The following is a 22,291-nucleotide window of genomic DNA, read 5'->3' as shown; positions in this document are numbered from 1 at the left end:
GCCACCTCCGCAGCAGCTCTCGCGCCCCCAGCGAGTAGTGCGCGTGCGCGCACGGCGGAAGCGGGCGCGCGGCCGTCGAGTCCTCGCGCTCCCTCCCTCCTCCCGTTGCTGTATAACTTGACTGGCTTGGAGGAGGCGCCGCCGGAGTCGGAGGGCGGGGAGCTCGGAGGAGGGAGCTCGAGAGTTGTGGAGACTACTGACTGGAAGAAGTCGCAGCCTGCTCGGGCCGGCTGCTTCCCGCTCTCCGTCTCTCTTACACACCTACTCCGCTTCCCGCCCCAGCCCGCGCGCCTTGCTCCTTCTTTCGCTCGGGGGCCCCTGCCGGTCGCTCTCCGGGTTTCGGCGCGGCGGGGGCGCCCCGGGGGTGCCCTCGCCCTCCGGGTGCTGGCGGACGGGCGGCGGGCGGGATGTGGCGCCTGGTGCCCCCGAAGCTGGGCCGCCTGTCCCGCTCGCTGAAGCTGGCGGCGCTGGGCAGCCTGTTGGTGCTGATGGTGCTGCACTCGCCGTCGCTGCTCGCCTCCTGGCAGCGGAACGAGCTGGCCGACCGGCGCTTCCTGCAGCTCAATAAGTGCCCGGCGTGTTTCGGAACTAGCTGGTGCCGGCGCTTCCTCAACGGGCAGGTGGTGTTCGAGGCGTGGGGCCGCCTGCGCCTGCTGGACTTCCTCAACGTGAAGAACGTCTACTTCGCGCAGTACGGCGAGCCCCGCGAGGGCGGCCGCCGCCGAGTGGTGCTCAAGCGCCTCGGCTCGCAGCGCGAGCTGGCGCAGCTCGACCAGAGCATCTGCAAGCGGGCCACCGGCCGGCCCCGCTGCGACCTGCTCCAGGCCATGCCCCGCACCGAGTTCGCGCGCCTCAACGGCGACGTGCGGCTGCTCACGCCGGAGGCGGTGGAGGGCTGGTCCGACCTGGTGCACTGCCCCTCGCAGCGCCTGCTCGACCGCCTGGTGCGCCGCTATGCCGAGACCAAGGACTCGGGCAGCTTCCTGCTCCGCAACCTCAAGGACTCGGAGCGCATGCAGCTGCTGCTGACCCTGGCCTTCAACCCCGAACCGCTGGTGCTACAGGTAGGCGCGGGGTTCCGGTTGGGAGTGTCCTGCCGGGAGGGCCGCACGGGGAACGGGAATCGGGAGAAGCGGCCCCGCCCGCGCCGGTCGCCCTGTCTGGACCCGGCGCGGCGCGGCGGCGGGCGTGGGAAGACGGCGGCGCAGGGGGACCCCGGGCGCAGTGCGGGGTCGCGAAGGGCGACCCGCCTAAGGGTGAGTCGGCTCCGGTCAACTGGACTCGGGCGCATCTCCTATCCGACTGCGGATCCCTCAACGCCAGAGGGAGCGAGTCTCGTTCGCTCCCAAAATGTCTATTTGGCCAGTTTCCTGGGGCTCTTCTCCCTCCCTGCCTTTCTGCTTTGATCCGCCCGGGCTTGCGCTTCCGCGGCGCAGTCTGCTCACGAGCCATTGGACCTTTTTCTTAGTTCTCAAGTGTTTCTTGCTCTCCTCTTTAGTACCCCGCGCCGGCTGCCCTAACTTCGGCCCCGAAGTCTGTCTTTGTTTTATTCCTTAGCTCATTCACCTGGCACATCATCAGGGCAGCCAGACTGGGAGGATGAGGTTGGAAAATGGGGACCGTGGTCGGGGTGGGGTTCATCCTTGAGTCTTGTGCTTTGGTTGGGATTAGAAAGAAAAAAAATAAGGCACGTTGGAGTTGAGACAGCGAGGGTGTCAGGACGGACATTTTCATGCTGATCCGGTCGGTGACCTTCTCTGCTCGTTTGGTAATTTGGCCGCAGGGAGGAGATGAAGTGTTAGGCCAGGGCAAGAAACGGGGAAAGAAGAGTCACCTCTCTCCTAGTTGACGTATTGGCTCTCTCGTGACTTAGAGATAGGCTGTGATCTTTTTACTGGCGGTGACAGCCAAAAAAGAAAACAGAATCCCTCAAAACTGTGTTTACCTTGGGGAAAGTTATTGAGTTTATACACATTCCCATTCGCCTTTAGTGCGGTGTCCTTGGACAGTGGTTACAACTGTGGGGGTGTGATCTCTCCTGATAACCGCAGGGAAAGTTAACCTTGCTCCTTCCCCATACCAGTTGTGCTGTATTTCAGATACAAAGGGTGGGGGCAGGGGGAACATGACAAAACTAATCCCAAGTAATTTTAATATATTTCACGCCCTCTCTGCGCTGCTAAGAATGTCACCAATGGCTAGGAGGTTTGTACAGGGTTGCATTTTTTTTTTTAATCTAAAGTGCATGTATAGAAATGTCCAGTATTCATTTATATGGCTTATTTTTCTCAAGTTTTTAGCTGCCCAACTTAGCCAAAAGAAGCCAGCATCGTTTGATTAGTGTAGCCAAATAATTTTAACACAAAATAAGTATTTGCCTCAAACAAAACTGTAGTAAATTTTAAGGAGTCATAGGATGTATGTAATGGGTCATTTAAAGTACAGATTGTATATTAAATGGTGCTCTCTTATCAGTGAATAGGATATAAAACTGGTTAAACTTCTCTTGAAGAAATTATTTGGTAGTTACAAAATTAGTCAGCCTCTAAAGTCTAAGCCCATATTTAATGCGTACATTTTGATTTAAAACTTATTCCATTTAAGCTGCCTTTTCTCTCTGAGAAATAGATGTTTATGTTAGCAAGTTTGGTCTCTGGAGACAGCTCTAGCAATATAGTTGGCTGAGTAGTCTGTCAAATTCTCTGGGATCCAAAAATTTAGTAAAGATCTACCTTAATAATACACATTTTCTGCACCTATAATAATAGCTTCATATTCAAAGGTTTTTATCAGATGCTTCTGCTAATGTTAGAACACTTTAAGAATGTTGTATATGCAGTTCTATAAATGTATGTCATTTTAATATGAGAAATATTGACATTTGGTTTGTACTGAGATAAATGCTTTATTTAGGAAACACATGTTTTTGAAGCTTGAAGTTGTCTTGCCATTTTCTATTTACTTTACAGTTGAGATTGTCAAATATGTTTTCTGATTACTCTTCCCTTAAACTTTTTCTTCTCTTTTCACCTTTAGTGATAGACAACTTGAAAAAAAAAAAAGATCAGTTATATTTTTGTAATTTAAGCTTACTGACACAATCACTTGACCATGTGGCTAGGTGGATTATAGGATAAGAGTTTGTTTTTAGCATATGAGGAAATGCATATATCGGGATTATTGACGGCTGCTTGTAAATTGAAATGTTAATTTAGTTTTATAGCTAGTTATATGCTGTGTGAAATACAGATTTGAGGCCTTTAGTACCAGTCAATCATAGGAATGTTTATTTTTTTAACTCTTATTTATATATATTTTTGGGTTCATGTGTTTTTAAAAAATATTTTTAAAAGTACAAGTTTGTGCTTTACACCTTAACGGGGAACTCCTTTTTTTTTCCTTTCTCTGTTTCCAGGAGAGGGAGCTACTAATTGAGTTTCTGGACAGTTGGTGAAAAACTAGATTTTTTTTTATATTGCCCCAAAATTAACTACTTGGGAGAAAAAGTATTTTAAACTGAATTCATCAAGCTGTTCTTAACAATAGTTTCCATGTAGTAAACATGCTTTCAAAAATAAACATTTAAAAATCTCTTGATAAGGTATTAAAGAACTGAAAAGTATGTGTGAATTTAGCCCATTCAATTCGCCTCTTCAGATTTTAAGAAACAGTAAAAAACCTAAGTTTCTATTATGCCTTGAAAGGAGACATGAATGGTATTAAATGTCTGCAAGGTATGATATGGACCTAATTTATCTGTGTAAGGCTGTACAGATTTGTAGTATAAATTTCCCAGTGTGGACTGATACAGAAGTATGACTCCTTTCCCATTGTTGGATAGTTTTACTAGCTTACAGCAGCTTATCTAGCTCTAAGGAAAAATTATAAGCATCAACAGGATAATGCTAAAACCTTTATCTTCTACTCTGATACCTTCTTTTCCTCTTCACAGTTTTACTTTACCTAGAGGTGTATTTCATAACAAGTTTGCCATAATCTTACGGGGAAAAATGCAGAGAGGGACTTTGTAATACAATGTATAGCAGCATTCTTGGAATAGTTAAAAATGAGAGGTTGAAGTATTTCGCAAGATAGCAAAATGTTTTCTGTTACTGATAAAATTTTTACCAGTATTTGTGCTTAACCTATTCTTGAATTTATAAACATTGTGAGTATGTGAGGGAGAAAAATGCTGTCTGGATTTCCTGAAGCTCAAAATGTTCTCTCTGACTTTATAACTCAGAGATAGTGAAGATGGTCTTATTTATAGAAATAAGAAAGCTCTTTTTTGTTTAAGGGCAAGGATGTGGGAATTTGTCTTATTTGCCTAATTTTGTCTTAAGTTTTCTAAATCATGTTTTTAATAGGATTTCTTTAATTTTTAAAGTATGTAACTATCATTGTTTAAGCTATAGATTTTAAACCTTCAGTTCTTGTAAATGACATAGTACATGGAAAGCATTTTATATAGTGCTTGATGCATAGTAAGCACTCAATAATTAGAAAGTGTTTAGATATTAAATAAGTAAAAGTAACTTTATTATCTAATGCATTTGGTTAAGTTTTGAAGCTTGTCTGAAATCTGGATCACCTTAAAAATAGTTATGTTTTTGAATATCAACCATACCTTTACTTCACTAATTTAGTCCATTCCTACATTACAGGGTGAATTTTTACAATTAAACTTCGAGTGAATGTTGTGTCTGCCTTTAAAAATAATTTTTGTAGGTGAAGAATATATCTTTAGGATGTACTAAGATGCCCTTTTTGACATAAACAGATTATGACCATTTAGCTGATTTTTTTACTTTGGACTGTTGGTAAACTTTGTGTGGGACTCCCTTTACTTATCTATAAAATGAGACTATTGGATTAGGTCCTTTCCTTTTCAGCCTCAACACCCTGTGACTCTTACCCTTCAACCTGAAGTTGTCACTCTGCTTCTGAACTTGAGTTTAACTGGTGGGTTTAAGCTCTTCTAGAAGGGAGTCAGAGGTTTGTTACTTGATTCCTGCTAGCCTATGTGGGTCAGAGGCCAGATTAGCTAGTCCTGTTTTAAGCTTGTCTTCCTAGCCCCAATTTTTACACAGATGAAATCAGGTTAAAACAAATCAAAATTCGAGACTACCTTTAAAGGGTGATAGTCTGGAGCTAAGGGTAGCTAAGGTTCTTGTGGGGCAGTGGCACCTAGAAAGGATGTTCCAGACTTTGTCTCAGGAGTTTCTTTTCAAACCGGAGTTTAAGGGGCCACCTACTTCTCTACCGATGATTGCTGCTGTGGTAGCCACACTCTCAGATTTAGGCTTCAGAGATGTTCCTGACTAGGTAGTACTGAATAGGTTACTTTTTAATCTAATAAATGAATAAGCTTATATCTAGAGATTTTTTTTCCGTTCTGTTTTTCTTCTTTTTAAGAGGTTTTATTGACAGTTGATTGAGCTTAATGACAGAGCAAACAAAAAAATAACATCTGTGTGTAACCCAGGTCTCAAAAAGGAGACTTTTATTTTAGAAAGGTTGTAGAAACAGATGATCATCCATAGGAAATTCCTCCATTAATCTACTTCCAGATTAATGGAGCAAAATCATTTGATACCCTGGCCTATTTTCTGTTTATATTCATATCTTTTGGCCATCATTCTGAAAGTACAGAAATATTTTTTTCATCTAATATTTGAACTATTTTCCCTCGTATTTCCATTGCATGGGTCAGCACATATTCCTCTTATACGTTAATAGGGAGTCAATTTTTCAGGGAATCATCAGACATGTTTTTATTCTGATTTTCTGGCCTCTGGTCTCTGGCTCCTTCCTATATTGCTGTTATTGCTGCTTATTCTTCACAGAATGCTGGCATGTTTTCTTTCTTTACTTTTCACACTAAAACTAATATGTCCTTAGAATATAAGCCCTATACATACTGAACTTTAGTAAATGATTGTAAACTGTCTTAAAACAGTAAATTCTTGGCATAAAATTAGGATAGTTATTCATCCTGATCATAGACTTTGAAAGATTTTAAATTATGTAATCAGTAGAAGAACTGAATTTTGTTTGTTTGCTTGTTTGGTAAATAGTCTATTAGAAGGCATTTGGATTGAATAGGCCTTTCTAGGCAGCAAGTAGCTTAGCTGTGTGTAGCTGCCAGGTATATAAATGACTAATTAAAATCAGTATAGCATAATTAGCCCTACCAGTAAAGATACTATGCACCCTGTCAGATGACTCACTTAGGGAGGGACATCTAAGTGTACCTTCATAGGTGTAGATACCAGGGAGGATTTCACAGAGGAATTGAGTTCTGAGGATAAATGGAGTTATGCCCACGGGGACCAGGAGGTGTGGTGATGGCAGTATTGAAATAGCGTTCTAGACCACCACAAAGTTGTAGGGTGGCAATGAGCAAGTCACTTGATGGTTCAGACCCTGAGTTTTTAAATGGGTAAAATGGGAATGTTAATACTTATCAATGAATTGTTTTAAAGGAGAGAATTATTCAGATAATATATGTAAAATATCGTTAATTGTAAAGTTTTTACAGTATATTATTACTTTGCAAATCAGCTTATTTCACTTTTAGAGTGAAGTTCCTTAGTACACCATGACATCTGTCTTAGAAATATATAAATTTTACTCTTCCTATGGCAAATGTTTAAATGTCATTGTCTTTACATATATATACATACATACATTATAAATACCTATGTAGATGCTGCTTCAGGCTGTGGTTTTTTTGGAATAGTAATTAAAAGGGCATTAAGGATTTGACCCATATGATGATGACTGTTGTATAAACATAGTTTTCATAAGGATTCAGTAATATAAACCAAATAGTTTAATTTTTCTCAGTAAGTCATAAAGTTAATAATTCTATTTAGTAATTAGTAAATAATAGTTTTAAAAATAGAGGTTAAGTCAAGGTTTTTCTTGGCGTTCTTAGACTCTGAGATGGAATCTTAAAAGATGTATCATTGGAGGGAGATCTGACAGGAGTTGTGTGGCACTAAGTAGTACTGGGAACTGACCTCTGTACCCTTGGGGTGTAGTAAAGATGACAGGCCAGGGCACAATTGTGGATTCTTTGCTTTCTGGGGCATTAGATATAGGCAGCAAACAAATAAAGAGCAAGGTAATCTTAGATTTTACATACTATGAAAAGAACAAAGAGCAAGGTTATCTTAGATTTTACATACTATGAAAAGAACAAAGCAGATTCCTATAATGGAGAATTGGATTAGAGATACAATTTTAAATTCAGTGGTCAGAAGTTAAGAGTGACATTTTAGCTGAGATGTGAATGATGAGAAAAAGCCAGTGGTACACAATTCTGAGGGCAAATTCGGAGGTTCCAAAGCAAGATCAAGCATGGGGGTAGAAAAGCCTGGTAGAACTCAGGATCACAGAAGTAGGCAAGGTCCATGTTGTGGGTGACCTTGTAAACAGGCTTCTTGAGTTTAGAATTTCGTTTTCAGAGCAGTGGGAAACAATAAATGTGTTTTTAGCAGTGCGTGCTTTGTGGAGAATGGTTTAAGGAATCAAAGGCTTTTGCCCTGGTTTGTGGGCGAAAGCTTGGTATGTATTAAGGTGGTTGCAGTGGAGGTTATGAAAAGCAGTTAGACATGGTATGTTTGGAGAAATACCCAATAGGACTTGATGATGGGAATGGGTTACTGTATGAGAGAAAGAAACATAAAGGATATCACCAGGGTTTTTGCTCTAAGCAACTACTGCTGAGGAAGCCCAGAGAAGGAATGGCTTTGGGGGAGGGAGAACCAAGAGTTTTGTTTTGGTCATATTAAATTTAAGACAAAGGAATACACATTCAAAACCAGGCACCAGGTATTTAATGTGGAGAGATACTATGCTCCTAGCAGATAACTGTGTTATACTTCTGAAGGGCTGTGTTAATTCAGTTTGTTTTTTAAAGGGAAGAGAGGAAGTTAGTACTATTCTATTGACAGATTATTTAAAGAAGTCAGATCTTGACTAAAGAAAGTAGCATTCTTAGGTTATTGGGTCTAAAAGAAGCTGCTTATACCTCCCCCCCCCCCCCATTATTTGATAGTTTATTAGAAATAAATATTTGAGTATAGCGTTTCCAGGTATATCTTTCAATTTAAAAACATGGATCACAGTTGCTAGTTCTCATGAGTTCAGTTGAGACTAGTAAATACATATTTAAAATTTGTGGCCAAGCAGTTTTGGTTTCTTTCTTTTTTTTGGTGGCATGGAAGAATATTTCTTAAGATATTTATTCTAAAAGATGAGTTGTTTCTATTAAACTTGGTAGGTTTTTTTGTTATTGATGTGTTTTGACATTAGTTTCCTATTTTAGATACAGCTAGCTGTTGGACACGATATTCAGTGAAATAACACAACCTTGCTATTTTCAAGACATTGCTTAATATTGTTGGAATTCTAGGTGGGTGGAACTGGCATTCAGAAAACTACTTAGTGCACAAATGGAACATATCCTGTGACTTGAAAATCTTGAGATTATTAAGATTCTACAGTCTTTGCAATGGATTTTGGTTACTATTTGGCAGTATAAATTAAGAAGCTGAGGTCTTAAAGAAATTTTAGCAAAAATTAGCTAACCATTAAATCATTTCAGTAATTTTACTGTATTCCCCCTCTAGACAGTTCACAAAACTGTGAACACATTAGTCTGTCACCAGAACATTTGACTAATCTCTATGAACAGCTGTTATAACATGCGTTACTACAATGGGATTTTGTTCAAATTTTGGCTTTTAAAAATAATTTTGAAGCTCAGATTGAACCTCTAAGCATTTTGTATGCTTTTGGTAATTTTCTCTCTAGAAATGATCTCAAGTTTAAATTGTGTGTATGAGTAGACATGCCAGTTCTTTAGAAAACCTGTAACTAGATTTTTAGACTATATGTTTGATTATTTATGAGTTTTTTTTTAAGTCATTATCTTTTTACTAGGAATTTTCTCCTTTAAAAAAAAATCAGTCTTGCAGTCGTGTAACACATTTCCTTTTTAGGCAAACTGCAAAGTTATGTTCTTTTTAATGGCATGTTATGAGATAATAAATGGCTATAAAATATTTTATATTTTTTGTATTAAAGGAATTATGGTCTTTTAAACTTAGTATGCAAACCCCACTTTTGGTCATGTAAAGAGAGTAAAAGATAATAGAACATGAACATTTTAGAGTTGACTTTAGGTTTTTCTGTCAGTTTTACTTACACATCCCATGCCTCCTTTTTTCAGGACTGTATTCTTATATAATAGAATAAAATGATCTAATTAATATGGTAGGACCGTGGCTGTTGATTAAAAGTTATATAGCACAGCATATTGATTAACTCCAGTAAGTAATATGTTTCTGAATGTTCAAGATTTGACACGTTTGGTATTTTCATGGCATGTAGACTGTGTTGGGGAGTTTGTGTTTTATTCTGTAATTCCCAACATGATCGTGATCTGATCTCTACCTCCCTCTGCAGACCCCATTACTTCAAGCCATTCCCTCCTCATTTCACTGCAGCTTCTTTGGCCCTTTTTTTTTTTTTTCCTTTCAGTTCTGAAAAGACAGTTTCTGGCTCTAACATATTCCTGCAACATTCTTCCTGCCTCATCCCCAATCTGTGTAATATTATGCTCAGCATTTAGAGCTCTCCCTAAGTAGCACTTCCTTAGAGAGGCTGTCTTTTACTACACAATTTAAAATAGGTCCCTGTTTTTCTTTCTCAACATTTTCTGTACTTTTCTGTGATTTGTAACAAATTCTAGAATTTATCATTTATATGTGTTTATAATCATCTTCCCAACTCAGGCTAAAAAGCCTTGCTAAGAACAGGATTATGTTTTGTTTGCAACTCTTAACATTTCTGATGGAGTTAGGCTTGATATAGAATTTTTTAAATTCAAGATTTTCATTCCACAGTAACTCTCATTGCCTTTTACTCCAGCTTCTTGTAGTAGTCAGTGAAATGTGAGTTGACCTTATCTGCAATTCCAAATTTAAAAAGTGAAGAAAAATAGGCCTTGTCAAGTTAAAAAACAAATGTGAAAACACATGAGGTAATTCATTTGCTTTATCCAATTTGGGATGAATAAGCTTATGGTATTTTTGCAGTGAAATGTTTTCTTGTGAGGTGCTATCCCAAAGTCCTTGAAGCATTGCGTAATATGAGTGTGAAACATACGTACTGTCACCTTTCCAAAATTTGAAAGCTTCTGAAACAGGGCTGTTGGGATTGAGGGATTATATTAGCCTGACTTCACCTCTTAATACTTGCGTGTGTGTATGTACGCATGCTCAGTCATGTCCAACTCTTTGTGACCTCACAGACTGTAGTCTGCCAGGCTTCTCTGTCCATGGGATTATCCCAGCAAGAATCCTGGAGTGGGTTACCATTTCCTCCTCCGGGGGTTCTTCCCGACCCAGGGATCAAACTCGTGGCTCCCCATGTGTTCTGTGGCTCCTGCATTGGCAGGATGATTCTTTAGCACTGAGCCACTAGGGAAGCCCCACTACCTTTGTGACTTGAGGCAACTCACTTAAGGTATATGCTGATAAAGTTGAGCTGTATTTAAAACTTGAGTACCCTCCAACTCTAGAATTTTTAGATTGCACATCCCATTTGGTCACATGAAGGGTCCACAAAGCATTGTGACTTTTGGTTTTGATCAATAGATGTGATAGATATGTCAGCGTTTAGAATTTACTTTGTGGTACTTAGCTATTACAAATGAAAACCGAATTACAGTGCTGTGTTTATGTGTATACATATTACCAAGGTTTAAATCTTCTGTGTATTTACTGCTTGTAGATGCACTAGACGTCTCTCATAGCACCAAGCCTTTTTACAGTTTAGCATTTCATATTTTTTTCCCTTTGACGGCCCTGATGAATCTGGGGCAGGTATTATTCCAGTTTTACAGAGAAGAGACTAAAGCACTAAAAAATTTTGACTTTGCCACCATCACACAGCTAGTGAGATGCAGAGGTAAAGGTGAAACTTAGAAGCTACACTAGTGATTTCAAGTCCACTTTCTGCTTACATACTGTTTTACCCTTTAAATATAGAAAGTTTATAAAAGATTATGTATCTTAAAGAATATGAAATATCTGAATTGTCTCTTTACTTACTGATTGTATATATTTTATTTTCTCATAAAATGAAGATGATCCTAGTAGTTTCTGAAACCTTGATTTTAAGCTAAAAGATACCTAGACATGATGATATATCATAGGTTTCATATTCAAAATACTATGTCAGTTAACAGTGAAAGCATTTAATGTTGCTTTAAATCTTAGAGTTAAGCATTTTTGACTTGAAACTTAAATTTCCATTTTAAATTATTACACTGGTGGTAATACTCGGACTTTTTCTTTGAGTGGTCACCCACTTAATGTAAAAAAAAAAAGCAGTAATAGAGTAATACATATGTTTTTTAACCATTTTGTGTCTTTGTGTAATCCTAAACTAATACTTAGTTGTAACTTTGCATACTGTATGACATATTCAAACTTGATGAAAAACCCTGAACAATTAATTGGAGTGCCTCCAATCCAGTTAGAAGTTAAACCATTCCAAGTTTAAAGACTCTCTTTCAGATAAAAAGAATTTAAATGCATTTTTTCACTAGTAAATAAGCCTGTAAAATACACACATTTTCTCAGACAGCTCAACAAACAACCCCATCAAAAAATAGAAGATCTAAGCAGACATTTCTCCTAAGAAGACATACAGATCGCCAAAAGGCACATGAAAAGATGCTCAACACCATCACTAGAAAAATCAAAAATCTGATGACTGGTCAGAATGCCTGTCATCAAATAGTCCACAAATAATAAATGCTGGAGAGTGTGAGAAGAATAGGGAACCCTCCTGTTGGTGGGAATATAAATTGGTGCAGCCCTTATGGAGGGCAGTATGGAGGTTCCTTAAAAACCTAAAATAGAGTTGCCATGAAAGAAAGTAAAAGTGTTAGTCGCTCAGTCATGTCTGATTCTTTGAGACCCCATGGACTCTAGCCCACCAGGCTCTTCTGTCTGTGGAATCCTCCAGGCAAGAACACTGGAATGGGTTGCCATTCCTTTTTCCAAGGGATCTTCCTGACCCACAGACCAAGCCCGGGTCTCCTGCATTGCAGGCAGATTCTCTGCTGACTGAGCCACCAGGGAAGCCCATACGGGAAGCTGCCAGGGAAGAGTTACCACATGGTTCTGCAGTCCTGCTCCGAGGCATGTATCCAGAGAACACCATAATTCCAAAATATGCGTGTATCCTGTGGTTCCTTGCAGCACTATTTAGAATAACCAAGACATGGAAGCAACCTAAATATCCACCTACAGATGAATGGATCAAGAAGATGTGGAATATATAACAATGTGATATTACTCACCCATAAAAAGAGTGAAGTAATGGCATTTGCAGGGACATGGGTGGACCCAGAGGTTATCATACTAAGTGAACTAAGCAAGACAAAGCCAAATATCATATTGATATTGCTGTTTATATGTGGAATCTTAAAAAAAACAAGGATACAAATGAACTTAGTTCAAAAACAGAGACTTGTACACTTTTGAAAACATTTATGATTACCAAAAGAGAAGTGGGTGAGGGATAAATTAGGAGGTTGGGATTAACATATACTCACTACTATATCTAAAATAGATAACTAACAAGAATCTACTCTAGCATAGGAAACTATACTCAATAGTTTGGAATAACCTATAAGGGAAAAGAATAAAAACTCAATCACTGTGCTGTACAATAGAAACTAACATAATATTGTAAATCACCTATACATCAATAAAAAGTAAAGTAAAAATAGAAGTAAAAAATGAAACACACATTTTATTTCAAGTTACTTGAAATTGTGTGCCTGTTGTTAGGTAGTTTGAAAATCTGCCCAGCACAATGGGCAGATTTTTTAAGATTTTGTTTAAAGAAAAAAAAAAATGTGAACCTCAACAGTATGCTTCTTATCCTAGCTACTGTGTTTTATGCACTGTGGGAGTTTGGTAATCAGGAAGTAAGATGTTTTGTTTCTTATTGCTTGGTATACTTAATAAATCCAAGTGGTAACATCTTAAAATTTTTGTTTCTCAAACTCTGCTTGATCATGGTACATTTGGTTCTAAGCCAGAATTGTTTTAAATACAAATTATAAATATTTTGGCTTCCTTGGAGCATTTTCAATAGAACGCTGAGTAGAATTCTGTTCTTATTAATGAAGTATGACTTTTGATTATTCAATGAAAAATTATTTTCATATGAGCAAGTGATGTGAATTCATTTGTTAAAGTTCTTCTAAAAGATTTGGTAGCAAATTATATGAAGGAATTGCGCTCTTCTTAAAATGAGGCATAACATGATTTCAGCTAACATTGTCAGAAATTGCTATATGAATATAAAGTTGCTCAATATGACATTTGTTCATATATTTTATTCTCTTCCATGAGGGACTTGAGTAATGAGGTATATATTTGACTGTCGTTCACTTGGAAAGGCTCCAAAAACAAGGAGGCATTTGTACATGTGCAGATGTTGGCAGGGTTCCCCTTTCTCCTGTTGTCAAAGACCATTTTAGTTTCACAAAGATATGTTTGTATCTGTTTGACAATATGGCATGTGAATAATATGCCAATAGTGTATGTGGAGGAGTTCTTTATTTTTTGCACTGCAAAACTGTATAATCTCACATACTTAGTTATTTTCAGTGTTTTTGTTTTATATATCAGATTTTATACATGAATACTTCTGAGAAATAGTTAAATCTTTTGTAATCATTTTGCCTATAAATTTTCAAGATTATGGAGGTATTTTAAGTTGGGAGGAAAAGCTGAAAATAACGTGTGGTTAGCAGTTTTTGCATGTCACATTGGAAATGAGCAATCTGTCACTTTCCCCAGTGCCCACAAGAAGTTTTAAAATCTCAGATAAGATTAAAAATGTACTTTCCTCTAATTACTAAAACATCAGTAGATACTGTCTGTGAACAAAATTGAATTAATTCATTTACTATATTTAAAGATTCATACTAGCATATCTAAATTTTTAATTTACATAATTAGTATTATATCACAAAACTGCAGATATTGAAATTTAAACAGAAAAGGTGTATATACAAAGAACAAATACAGTTATTGTACATTTGATAGAGTTAAAAGGAAGCACAAATGAAAATATGAAAATAGGCAATTATGGATGAAGTATGACTATAAATCTTTTGTTTCAAAGTTGATAAAAGTTTTAAAGTAAGAGTGTTACTGAGTTTTGTCAATTTTATAAAAGCTCAGAGTAAAATTAATATCACCCACCTACTTTCTTGAGTTCCCAGAAGAGCCTCATCTCTGGCTCTTATGCAGATTGTTCAGTTTTTAGCAATAGAAGTAGGCTGTGTTTATATTCTGTAGTGTTTTGCTTTGTTTCCCCTGCAATCTGTGTACATATCATCTGCCTCTAATTTAAGGAAAGGGACTATACTGAAAGGGCTTACCTAGTGGCTCAGCTGGTAAAGAATCTGCCTGCAGTGCAGGAGACCTGGGTTTCATCCCTGGATTGGGCAGATCCCATGGAGAAGGAAACAGCTACCCACTCCAGTGTTCTGGCCAGGAGGATTCCATGGACTTGTACAGTCCATGGGAGTGACAAAGAATTGGACATGACTGAGTGACTTTCACTTCACTATTCTGAAAAATAGCTCTTTAGAAACACCTCTGGTCACGTGATCTTCCAACAGTTGTTTAAAGCATTACTTCCCACGCTTTTGCTCTTTTTTCAACCTGTAGCTGGGTGTTACAGTACTGCAGAGTACTTTAGAATAAGCCTGCCAGTTTACTTAGGTTGAAAATAACTTGTTCATAATCCTGGAAGACTTGTTTTAGGATGTTAATCTTCCTAGTAGTTAAAAATTCCATTGGAAAATCTTGGCCAGATCAGGAGAATAAGTAATTTTGAAGTTGGATTTAAGGTGAATAGACAATGTAGTGACATCGGAAAGGGAAGCAAAGCTAACTTGGCATCAGAGGTTCTTGGAGTGGAGGTTGCGTTGTAGGTTATCAGACTGCTCTTTACCAACCTGTGGGTACAGATTGGAAGACATTTCCCAAGAATCTTTCTCTGCATTCCTCTCCTGCCTGCTTCTGGACTAGATGAGGTCCCTATTAAAGACTCTTAGAACCAGAACCATTTTTTAGTAACTAATACTTAATTATACTCATAGTTATTTGTTTGGTATTTGTCTTCTAAAATTTTTATTTTAGAGACAGTGTAGTTCACTCTTACTGCCAGCATAACAGAGTGCCTGATGCCTGGTAACACTTGCTGGCTAATAGGTGTGCAGTCCTGTTCATTCAAAAGAAAGCTTTGGTTGATTGTACATACATGAGTCAAAAAGATAAAGGAAAACATCTCTGCTTTTAGATCTGGTAATAAAGAAGGTGTCTTGTGTTTTGTTGATCAATTTGATTCTGAGATTTCGATAAGCAAGACTTATTTTAGCTTTATAATGTGAGGTAATCTATTAAAAAGTTTCAAGTCCATAGTAATGGTATGAGTTAAAAAAAGAAGTAAAGTTACTCACAGACCTAGAGAACAGACTTGTGTTTGCCAAAGGGAAGGGGAAGGGTGAGGGAGGGGTGAACTTGGACTTAGCAGATGCAAACTGTTACGTGTAGAATTGGATAAATAACAAGATCCGACTGTGTAGCACAGGGAACTGTATTCAATATCCTGAGATAAACCATAATGGAAAAGAATATTCTTTTAAAAGAATGTATATATACATATAACTGAATTGCTTTGCTGTATAACAGAAATTAACATCACATCTTAAATTAATTATACCTACATTAAAAAACTGTTTATCTCTTTTGAACTATTGAATATAACCAAATCCAAGCTCATGCCTAGCAGGAATCTCTACTTCGAGGATCTGGGGACAGACCTAGGATATGCTCATCAGAATGTCTTGTAATAAAGATAATTCTTTCGTAGAGTTTTCCATCTGATGAAGGTTGGCCATTTGCAAAATATCTTGGAGCTTGTGGAAGAATGGTGGCTGTTAATTATGTTGGAGAAGAACTGTGGAGTTACTTTAATGCACCATGGGAGAAACGAGTTGACCTCGCTTGGCAATTAATGGAAATAGCAGAGCAGCTCACAAACAATGACTTTGAATTTGCACTCTACCTCCTGGATGTCAGCTTTGACAATTTTGCAGTTGGTCCTAGAGATGGGAAGGTAATCATTGTGGACGCTGAAAATGTTTTGGTTGCTGACAAAAGGTTAATCAGACAAAGTAAGTATATAACTTGTAGGGTTGTTTTTTTTTTTTTTTCCCCTGTGTCAATGTTTACATTTATATGATGCAGATTTTTAAAACTTCCTCCTTAGAAAGCAACCTTGCATCTTTTCTTTGTTTTATTTGACCGGTAAACAAATACTGATTTATTAGAGTTGTACTCTTAGTCACAGTTTGTCCATATATAGTAAAATATACTTCAGGTTCAAATGGACCCAGATATACTGTGTGTGGGGTGTGTGTGTGTGTACACGTCTTTTCCATACTGTCTGCTGTGTGCTGTGGTTTAGGATTCTAATGCAGTATTAAGTTTTTATTTAGTTAAAGGCTACCAGAGAGACTATACTGCTTTTGTAGTCTGTTTTTCTGTGGATTCTCTTACAGTGATATTCTGTGTTTCATTTTTCTGTGAGGTCCCTCCAGTGATTCTTTTTTTCCTTTGTAACCATGTAGATGATTCCTAGCACTGCAGATCTCTAACTTTGGTTTGACATTAAACTTTGCTTGCATTTATTTATGAGCTCTTCACTGAATAGGTGGGCAGAATGTCTAAAGTGTTTTGAAAATTAAGTGTCATAGGAATTTTAGTTTCAAGGACAAAGCCTGTGGTTCTATAACTAAGGTACTTAGTAAAAGAAACTGAAGGGTTGTTGTTCCATGGTAAAAGCCTTGTATGTTTAATCCCCTCCTGTCATGTGGGTCTGTTGATGAAGAGACCAAAAGTTTGTGGCACCTGTGGAATGCAGTGACTGTAACAGCAGTGTATTAGGTTGACACTTTTTACATTATCTCAGCTTATCTTGTTAAATACTTGATTTTTCTCAATGCCTTGTTCCAATTCCATACTCACAAAACTACTTTCTGATTCTTTCTTATTTGTCATGCCAATCCTTTCACAGGGAGTGGATGCCCTGCTCTGGAGTACATCTTTCCCCACTTAACCCCTTTATATATTTGTGGAAGTTAAAGCAGCTTAAATTGTGGTTTCTTTCAAGTGTTCAGTTTTTTTTAATATGTATGTTCACAGAGTTGTGCAACTTGCCTAAACTCTACAACATTATTATTCCAGTATTGTAAAAATAATTTTTTTGTAAATTTTTTTAAAATTTAACTTAAAAAAGAAGAAAAATTTTTTTTAACATGGACATTCCTGGAATACAATTTTGTACCAACTAATTCCTGACCTTGAATGAATACAATATAGTTTCTGTATTTTTGCATTTCATACAATGAACATTGCTCCAGTGCTTTTTTAGCTCTGGCTAATTCTTTTCAAATGTCTCATGGTAGAGCTGGCTAAATAGACACTTTGCAAAAGGCTGTATTTCTTTATTTACCCTCTTTTCTTAACTCTTTCTAGTAAATGACCTTTACAGGGAAATTGTGGTTTTGTTGTAGCAACTCCCTTAATGTCCTTCCCTTTATCATCTAAACTAGTAAAAGCAATACACATTTTTTTTCAGACAAAATAGATCCTTCATTGAGAAATTGTTGCATCAGTTAGTTTCTTCAATTTCCCACCCTCCTTCTTAAAATCTAGGTTTTCTTACTTTCCCATAAACAAGTATGCATAAGATTCTTTCCCGCTTTCCCTCTATTTTTAAAAGTTGTTTACTGCCTTTCTCTACTTCCTCAGCATCCACTCATTTCTCAGCCCATTAAACCCAACTTAGAAGATCACGTTACTCTTTGCAGTCACCCAACTGGCAAATTTGTGAAGTGACTGATTAGTAACAGCTTTCTGAAATTATTTCTTCCTTTGGTTTCCTTCTACTCAGGTAGTTCCTTTTTCAAAACATAAATCTGATCTTAGCACTCCCTTCCTTAATGCTCGTAATGACTTCCAGTGGTTTGTCAAGTAAAATTCGTGCACTTTCCCAGAGAATAATCTATGTGACTGGCCCTGTTCTGCTTCATTTTTAACATAACTCCAGTGTCATTAATGCTTCAGCTACAGTGGCCTTTTAGTTTCTTGAATGAATCCTTCTACTGAACACTTCACAGCTACTGTATATTATTCTGTATGTATAAAATATTAGTATTATCTTAATAGTGTCTACTTTGTCTTCCAATTAGAACCTTAGACTTTACTGTTAATTTTTGTGTCAAGTGTTTCTACAATCTGACTTTTTCCTGGACGTTCTTTAGTTGTCATCGTCCTAGCTCCTGCAGGCTTCAGCCCAGAGTTAGTTTCTATTAGGCAGATCACGGTCATGACCACAGGAGACGCAGCCTACTTCTCTGCATTGTCTGTGCCTCCTCCCCAGTCACCTGTCCCGTGCTCTGGCGACAGTGAGCTTATTTCCTGGGCCAGCTGTGCCAACCCCTTAGATCCATGCCTTTGTACACACTGTACCTTGGGCCTAGCGTGCTGTTTTCCCTCTTTTCAGACTTGTTTATCTTTCAAAACCTAAATCAGTTGTTCCCTGTGCAGCTTTCTGCAGTCTCGGGCACAGGTGCCTCTGTAGTCATGTAGCACTGTGTCAGACTTGCACATGGCACTTTCTCTGTATCATGGAGAGTTTCACTCTAAGCTGAACTCTTTGGCCTTTAGTATGGAGGGACTTTGTCTGATCCTTCTCCCCTGCCTTGGTGGGCTCCTTATAAATGTCTGTGTAGAAATTAATATAGTTAAATGTTTAATGTAATATAGTTTTAAGAACCAACATTATTACTGTGTGCATTAGTCAAATGTTACATTTTGGGAAACAATGAAAAGCCTTCTAAAATGTATTTTTCTTTCTCCTTTCCCTTTTCACAGATAAGCCTGAAAATTGGGATGTATGGTATGAAAGCAAATTTGATGACTGTGATAAGGAGGCTTGCTTATCATTTTCAAAAGAAATTCTTTGTGCTCGTGCCACTGTGGACCACAATTATTATGCTGTTTGTCAGAACCTCTTATCCAGACACGCCACGTGGCGTGGCACTTCTGGAGGACTCCTCCATGATCCACCAAGCGAAATTGCCAAAGATGGCCGCCTCGAGGCCTTGCTGGATGAGTGCGCCAACCCAAAGAAGCGCTACGGCAGATTCCAGGCTGCGAAAGAACTGCGTGAATATCTAGCACAATTAAGTAACAACGTGAGGTAGTCTACGGTGAACTTGTCTTTGCTTTTCTTCCTTTACATAGCACTGGCTAAAACGAAAACTTCCAAAAACTATCTGGAAAAATGAAATTTGGAAGTCCTATTTCCAAATGCCTGATAGACTTGCACTGACAGAGCTTACGGTAACATCCGCCAAAATAAGACATGATTTCAAAAATCACACGATGCTTCTGCAGATAAGTTTGTTCTTAAACTTTGGAGGCTTGAGCTCTCGTTGACCGCTTCAGCCCCTGAATGCCTGACTGGATTAATGAGTATTGTTAAGCTATTGGAAATGAGTCTGATAGTTACATTGGCTTGTGTATCAAAGGGTACTTGGTACTTGACTTAGTTTGCATTACTGTCATGATTTTGTGAATCTCTTTAATTTACTTTGAATATCAAGTTAGATTGGCCTGTTTTATAGGCTACTTTTTCCTTCTGATGTGTAGGGATTTTTTTTTTTTCCTCTTCCATTTTTATGTTTTTTATTAAATTTTACACATTCAGGTTACTATAGGTGTTCATTTACAGTTGGGCTAGTTTTCATTCAGTGCTATGCGGTACATATTTACTGTTAGGATTCCCAGGTTTACTGTGTTTTTCCGAAAAAACAGAATTCAGTTTTCAGAAAACTGAATATTTTGTTGTGTAAATACTTATATTTCTTCCCACTTTCTGTGGTTTCACCATTGCATGAGATCACTTAAGGTTATTTAACAGCTACATCCCTCTATGCCAATAAATTATAACTGTACACTAAATATGAACTTTGGCATATGTTGCAAAATGTCATCTTTGTCCCTTAAAATGCTTTAAGAGTATACTAGCAATCTATACCTTGATGTTAATTTGAGAGGAAAAAATTAATAAAACAGTATTTTTTAAATGCTAACTTGTCCAGGATAGTAATGCATATGCCAAAGAAATATTAGACCTAGTCTTAGATTTTAAAATTGGTCACCTACTTATTCTTACTATCCTACTTCCAGTACTTTGAGTCTGTCATTATTAAATTCATATGTTGAAAAATTGTGCTACTACTTCCAAATATATGTAACTTCCAATATATGTAACTTCAGTTACATTTCTGTAACTTCAGTGTGGTAGTTTCGCAAAAATCAGCGTGGTAGTCACTGTTTGAGTTTAATCTGGCATCATAACTTTTTAAATTTATTGATGGACTAGTAATTCTAACTATAAATAAAGCAGACAGGTTTAGCCAGTCTGTCCAACTTGGTCTCCATTACCCAACTGTTAACCATCAACAACATCAAATTTAAGTATGTGGATAAAAATTAACAAATGTGTGAAATTTCTCTCAGCTGTTTTTTAAAGTTAAAATATATGTACATATAAAGTGGCTAAAGCTAAGGTAGGCGATATTTTTCTGTTTGAAATCGTAACTTTTGTTTACAGCAAAGTTTGATGTAGCGTGCAGTATTTAGTTCTAGACTGATCTTATTCTAATCAGAACCTGATTAAAGTATGCACAACCAAAGCCAAGTTTTTCTTTTTCATTCATTCAGCAACTATTTATTGAGCATCAACTCTGTGCCAGGTACATTACTAGCTGCTACACACTGTCTGAACATGACATATGGTTAAGTAACTTTACAATGATTATCAAAGACTTTAATGTGGATATTTCTTAAGTTGAAGTAGCATTCATTAGGATGTTGCTTTCATGTTCTTTTATTGTTGTGATGGATGTTCTATCTGTACTATCTGTAACAGTTGCTAAAGAAAGAGCAGGAGGAAATCAATAAAGTTAATCCCAGTTTAAAAACTGGAAGAAGGGTAAGATCTCTTCCTTATAAAATACATTGCATTATGTTAATTTTATATGCCAACTAGCCCTCAAAGAGATATTGAAGTGTTGGAAATTTTACTAAGCTGACTTTTTACAGCTTTGGAAAACTTTTGAGGAGAGTAGGTAAAATTACTTGTCAGACATTTGCTTCTTGCCCAAAACTTCGAATAAAATACACATTTCAAAATGGAGCACCTTTTATATTTGTATAAGTATTCATTATAAACCTTAGAATGCCAGTCATTAGAGCAGTTGTCTTACTGTTTAGCAAACATCTATCTTACTTTTTGGAAGGGTGACTGTGATTGCAGAACAGGAAGTGAGAAAACACTGCCAGCAGTGATTGCTTCTTGAGGTAGCTTTTGATAACTACCATTTCCCCCTTGAGATTATGTGGAATTTCTTTTATCTTTGGAAAAGTTGAGAAGATAATAAAAGAATTAGGAATTTTAAATTACAGGGAAAAATATATATGTGAAAAGCAATAAATATTTTGTTCACTTTGCTATCGAGATGTTCACTATCAGATATTTATTATACAGTAGCAATTTATATTTTTAATCATTGCCCATTAATAGACACAGTAAAATATTTTTGAATCAGACATTTGGGGTTTGTATGTGCATTAAAATTGTCTTTTGTACTGTAAGTTGCTGTTTAATTTGAATATTTTATCAGAACTGTCTCCCTGTGCCTTTATAATATAAAGTTGTTTCTACAACTTTTAATAATCTTAATAAAGAATACTTTAAGAACCACACTTTTCAGACTATCTCTTAACTTCAGATATACAACTTTTTCTTGGATGTAAAGTGAGATAATATAGATAAGTTTTTTTTTTTTTTTCTCTTTCATGTACTTTGATACAATTTTGAGAAGCTGTCTGGCTGGGTGTGAGCTAGACTTAGGATATGTTTGTCTTCTGTTTTTCTATAATAGTTGGTGACTTTTTACAGTTTTACTAGTAAAATGAAATTAAAAGCTTCATTATGGGATTTTTCAAATGTGTACAAGAGAATGATACGAGGAACAATAATAAACTGTGCTTATACCAATTTCAGAAGTTAGCAGTGGGTAGCCAAGCTTGTTTTATCTATA

General features: G+C 37.5%; 1 protein-coding gene across 1 annotated transcript; it reads left to right on the top strand.

The window, feature by feature from the left end:
- Positions 1–407: 407 nt before the first annotated feature.
- Positions 408–21,872, top strand: DIPK2A (divergent protein kinase domain 2A). Its single transcript, XM_068974364.1, has 3 exons — positions 408–1,064; positions 15,985–16,288; positions 19,053–21,872. Exons 1-3 carry the CDS (start codon positions 408–410, stop codon positions 19,382–19,384), a joined length of 1,293 nt encoding a protein of 430 aa, XP_068830465.1. The 3' UTR covers positions 19,385–21,872.
- Positions 21,873–22,291: the final 419 nt, after the last annotated feature.

Source organism: Capricornis sumatraensis, chromosome 1, assembly GCF_032405125.1.
Source record: "Capricornis sumatraensis isolate serow.1 chromosome 1, serow.2, whole genome shotgun sequence".
Classification (NCBI taxonomy): domain Eukaryota; kingdom Metazoa; phylum Chordata; class Mammalia; order Artiodactyla; family Bovidae; genus Capricornis; species Capricornis sumatraensis.
This window is presented reverse-complemented; position numbering and strand designations above follow the sequence as displayed.

Coding starts and splice junctions, on each gene's coding strand:
- DIPK2A (XM_068974364.1), top strand. CDS start 408: ATGTGGCGCCTGGTGCCCCCGAAGCTGGGCCGCCTGTCCCGCTCGCTG. Junction 1,065..15,984: donor CCGAACCGCTGGTGCTACAG/GTAGGCGCGGGG, acceptor ATTCTTTCGTAG/AGTTTTCCATCTGATGAAGG. Junction 16,289..19,052: donor CAAAAGGTTAATCAGACAAA/GTAAGTATATAA, acceptor CCCTTTTCACAG/ATAAGCCTGAAAATTGGGAT.